Source organism: Amaranthus tricolor, chromosome 4 (assembly GCF_026212465.1).
Source record: "Amaranthus tricolor cultivar Red isolate AtriRed21 chromosome 4, ASM2621246v1, whole genome shotgun sequence".
Classification (NCBI taxonomy): Eukaryota; Viridiplantae; Streptophyta; class Magnoliopsida; order Caryophyllales; family Amaranthaceae; genus Amaranthus; species Amaranthus tricolor.
Window position 1 is genome coordinate 17,191,609 of NC_080050.1, and position 4,859 is coordinate 17,196,467.

The 4,859-nt window shown below is 36.9% G+C and overlaps 1 protein-coding gene across 3 annotated transcripts in view; it reads right to left on the reverse strand.

Annotated features, from left to right (window-relative positions):
• Positions 1 to 223: 223 nt before the first annotated feature.
• Positions 224 to 4,859, reverse strand: part of LOC130809694 (uncharacterized) — a 5,525-nt gene continuing 889 nt past the window's right edge. Inside the window, exons 2-5 of one of the 3 annotated variants that reach the window (XM_057675463.1) lie at positions 3,743 to 4,717; positions 1,982 to 2,849; positions 1,823 to 1,891; positions 224 to 952 (exon numbers count right to left, since the gene is read on the reverse strand). In XM_057675463.1, coding sequence (XP_057531446.1) covers positions 1,881 to 1,891; positions 1,982 to 2,849; positions 3,743 to 4,711 — 1,848 coding nt within the window. In that variant the 5' untranslated portion in view covers positions 4,712 to 4,717 and the 3' untranslated portion in view covers positions 224 to 952; positions 1,823 to 1,880. Of the gene's footprint in view, positions 953 to 1,822; positions 1,892 to 1,981; positions 2,850 to 3,742; positions 4,783 to 4,859 lie in introns of all 3 variants that reach the window. The other 2 variants (XM_057675464.1, XM_057675462.1) reach the window with 2 other exon arrangements.

The following is a 4,859-nucleotide window of genomic DNA, read 5'->3' on the forward strand; positions in this document are numbered from 1 at the left end:
ATTACAATGAAACGAATTAAACAGGATTTCACATAAATATGTTTTAACCTACATATTAAAAACTAATTACATATTAATAGGATGAATAAATAATACTACCTCCTATTCAGCTGAATTGTCCCATTTTTTTTGGCACTATTCACTTATCACTCTTAATTTGTATTTTACTCTTAATCTATAAGTTAAAACATAGTCATATGGGATCTTGTTTGATTCGTCTCAATACAAGGATTATTAATATCAACTTTTTATAATTTTTAATTAAGCATAATTTGAGATATTAAGAGTTAAAATGTTGCCTCGGCAAGTGTGAAAAGTCAAATAGGACAATTCAGCTGAATAGGGAGTATTATTTTATTATGTTGCAACTAATTTGAAATGAGCTTTTTTTTGATGCAACTTATGGTCCCACAACAGTCACATCTCATATTTATAAATAAAATAGTCCCACCAACTATTACTGGGAAAATGGAAAATTACTAAAATGGAAAAACCGACTCTTGCATTCATAGGCAAACAAACACTCAACAGGAGGGTTTATATACAATATTCTTAAAAGTTACAGCAATAAGATTAATATGAAACGCGAAGAAAATGAGAAGAACAAGGAAAAAGGGCTCTTTTTGAGCTACGCAATCACTTAGTCTAAATATTCTTCACACAAATGATCCCAAACTTGGTTTTACCAGCAGGAGCATAACTGTCTAGCAATCTGGAAAATGACAAGGGAAAAAAATGCAGCTGTGACACAAGTTTTACATCTAAATAAAGTGAATCTGTACTCTCTTGCACCTTCCAACAGTAGGAAACCTGTGGGGGCGGCTGATGTTCGAAGTAAGCAAGACGTAGGACCATTTTCTTTCATAATCGGACTTTCAACATTACGTTGTCAAACAACAGACTCAATGATGACTACGTCTTTCAGCAGGGTTATTAAATTACTGGTAAGTGCCTGTTGCATAAAAAGAGCAGAAAAAATTAAAGCTCAGGAGAACAAGAGAAAATTAATTGATCACTTGGAGTTGGCATGACTACACAAATAGAGAGATCATTCACAATAAAATTAAAAATGTATGCTCAAACTATAACTAAAAAGTTCAATGCTAGTGTACTGTATACTCCCTCAATGTGATATGTGATGGTAAGTAGTATTATTGCTTTAGGCACACAGATTAAGAAGCGAAAAAAACGGATTGAAAAAATGGGTAGAGAATGTGAGCCCCTTACTTTATAGAATAATCTTAGTCGAAGTAAACTTAGAGCTAGAGACTAGATTTGGATAAATGTTAACATACAACTAGGACTAAGGGAATACTTTAGAGCCCCTTGCTAACTTAAATGCACAATCCCCCTCCCAAAAAAAAATAATTAATAATCATGCGGTGAGACCCTTCATGGACCCTCCTTTTGCGGGGTGACTTTGTGCGCTTGTGTGTCTTTTTTTTATCCCCTCCAAAAACTTGGATCTTGAACTGCATTCATTTCCGTCAGTCGTTTGTATAGATTAGATGAGCGCAAGTAGAAATTAAAAGAACTGTTTCTATTCTCTAAACTTGTTATAAAATCTTTCTTGAGCAAAAATCTTAGGTACAGCTGATCCCAAATAGATTAAAAAACAAACAAATTGGTAAATAGTTGTTTCCAAGTTAAAGGAAATTATTTAGGTACTAGAGCCTACTAGGTGTGTCACAACACACATCTGTTTCCAACAACGATAGATTTGCTTGACTTCATATATTATTTATATAGAATACTTGAAAAATGCAAAAATAATCAAGCTACCTACTACTAGTAGCATACTTAAGACCAACAATGACCCTACCTTAGTCCCAAGAACTGCAAAACTGGAAATATCCTGAATTAGAGTACTTGCATTGTCATCAGCTCAACTCTGCATAAACAACCATCATATCAAGTGTTTCTGATGATTACACAAAAATAGTTTGATATTGATCCAGATAGAACAAACAATATATATTACCTTTTAAAGAAGCTTTATCATATTTGCTTTTCCGTTGTTCTTCATTCTTCCAGTCACAATCTTCTCTTCCATGCTTGTCATCGTCTCCTATATCACTTTCACTGGCAGTTTCCCATTCAGAATCATCGGTGTCTTGACCAGAACCATCACCACCACCAGCTTCCCCATGAACACCTCCATGCTTTATTGCTGCTTCTCTAAATAACCAAGCTGCACGCATCTGCTTTTTCACTAAGCGCTCAGCATAGTCAGGAACCTTATTTTGTCTCAACGAGAGATCAGGATCATTTGATTGACAGCATTCGTTAATAAATAGAATGGCATCTAATAAGCTCTCTTTAGCAAAACCTAGCATGTCATAGGCTTGAGCTCTTCTCCACAGGCTTTTAGCATGGCGATTGACGGGGTTATGCAAACAAAGAGCACGAGTAGCATCACTTATAGCAGCCAATGGTTGCTGCAGGAGCAGATGGCATTGAGCTCGATTACTGTATAAGACAACTCTCTCTTTCTTGGATCTCATTGGACATAATGACAAAGCTTCTGAATATTTAGCTGCAGCTCCAGCGATGTTTCCAGCAGAGAATAAAGAATTTCCTTCGAGCTTGACCACCAATGCAGCTGCTTGTTTAATATGCAAGTCCTCTTTCGGCATGTTCTTTTCCATTTTCAATTTCTGCCTGGCACTCAGAACCTCCTCAATTTGTTCCTTTATGTTGTCACTCAGAGAGTTGCAGCCCGCTGCTGATGTGAAATGAACAACACATTCAGGAAGAACATCAACAATGGAATCTCCCAACTTTTTGTTATCCCCAAGGCTTGAGATCTCTGAGAGATCCAGTAAAGCAGGCACAGCCTTCTCAAAAACCTGCAGGTTGGAATGAAAAATACTTGTGCACATAAATATACTGTACATCAAACTAGGAAAATTACTGAAAAAATGATATTCTAATATAATGTACAGTCGTTACACATGATTGCCAAAAAATTCCCCACTCAGCCAAAAGAAAGTGTACCATAAGAGATGGAGAACATATATCACTTAGAGACCGTATGTACTTGTGTTCTGCTGTTGGTCTTTGCGAGACAGTAAACATTGGTTCACGTAGTTGATGAACGAATGTGGACCAGCCAACATATGGCATATTGTTAAAGTCTAAAGCCATGAATAAAAATGAAAAATTGGAAAAAGAAGAATTAGTAAATGAACAAAGAGTCCCGCACTATATTGATCAAAGATAATGCCTTTAACATGTATTGTAAGAGTTCGAAGTTCTAAGCTCTCTCTGCCTCTCTCGATCTCTATTATCTTCTTGGCATGAATTCTTATCTTAATCATCAAGCTAAAGGACCCATTAAAATTCTCATTAGCTCTTTTCAAGTGGGTTGATTATAGTGTTGCTTAATTCACTAAAACCACCAATTATAATTGCAATTTGAATCATGCGTATTAAAATTCCAATTTTGGCCACTTTGGGTGTGAATTTATATCATTAATTAGGTAATAAGTTTGGTAATACTGGTTCGTTATGATACTCCCTTGAGTACTTGCTAGCAAGGTTTCCACATTGCCGAACCATTTTCAAAGATAAAAGTATTTTAAGGGGCATATCATACATAAGCACGCATAAATATGTAAATGCCCTTATATTCAAACAGCTGATATTCGGAACTTTTACAAGTACTCCATTAGCCGGAATGTGCAACTCTTAATACAACAGTACACATTTAAAATTGCATTAACAGAAAGAAAGACAATACCTTATGACAAGTACTTGTATCTTGAAGCAACCACAGAAGACAGTCAACAGCCATATACTGCCAATCATCTGAAGAACGCGCAATATTGCAAAGTGCTTCAACAACTCCAGAACAGTTAGCAACAGGTCCCCGGCCAAGTTTATGGTGACAAATGGTCCGCAACAAACCTATCCCTGCTGGCGAATTTTCATTGACAAGTCCACCCCACATGCCTGGAAGTTTAGAGAGGAACTCAGGCTTGCATATTGTAGGAAGGAACTCAGGTTTGAATGCAAAACAATTTATCAGTTGAAGGGACCAGCATTGCAATTGACTTGCCCATTCCTCTGCTTTTCTAGACTCCATCTCAACACCTCCCATGCCACGTGTGAGCAAATCACAATGATAGCTAAGTCTTCTGTCAACGTATTGATAAAAATGTGTATATACAATTTCTAAGCAGCTCATTGCTAGTTGAATAGATAGCTCAAGAATTTCACCATGACTTGCTATGGAAGGAAAAGTACTAGCATAAGTTGCCAAGTGTCCAAGAGCGCGAACTGCCACCCTTTGTTCAACCCAAGTTAGTCTCCCTCTCAGAAGCTCAACTAAAGGAGGGATTACTCCAGCATGAACAGCAGATTCGGCAAATTCCTCCATGTTCATAGTATATGAACCAATTATATGAGCAGCATAGTAAGGAATGTATATATTCTGATCATGTGAAAGCCAACGACGATTTTTTAGGCCTTTCCATATCAAAGCAGCCATGCATTCGAAAATTCCCAATTCAATGAATTCAGGATCATTGGGATGTGCCATGGCAGTGTTCCAAAGGCCACTAATAGGAAGAACCTGACCATCATCATCCTGCGAAGGAAGTTCTCTAAAAAATTTGTGGATGCTAGCTCTACGCTTGTTTGGGTTTCCCTCCTTCATCACACAGAAAAAGCATCCAGGGTAAGGGCAATCCTGAGGAGCTTTATCCATGCCTCTCTGTTCACGAATCTTCAATGAGTATCCAGCTAAATCCTCATGAAATTACAAACCTACCAACACTCCTATGTGCTGTTAGAGACTTATATACTGATGAATCTAATAGTAAGTTATATTTGACAACAGTAAATGATAACTTTGG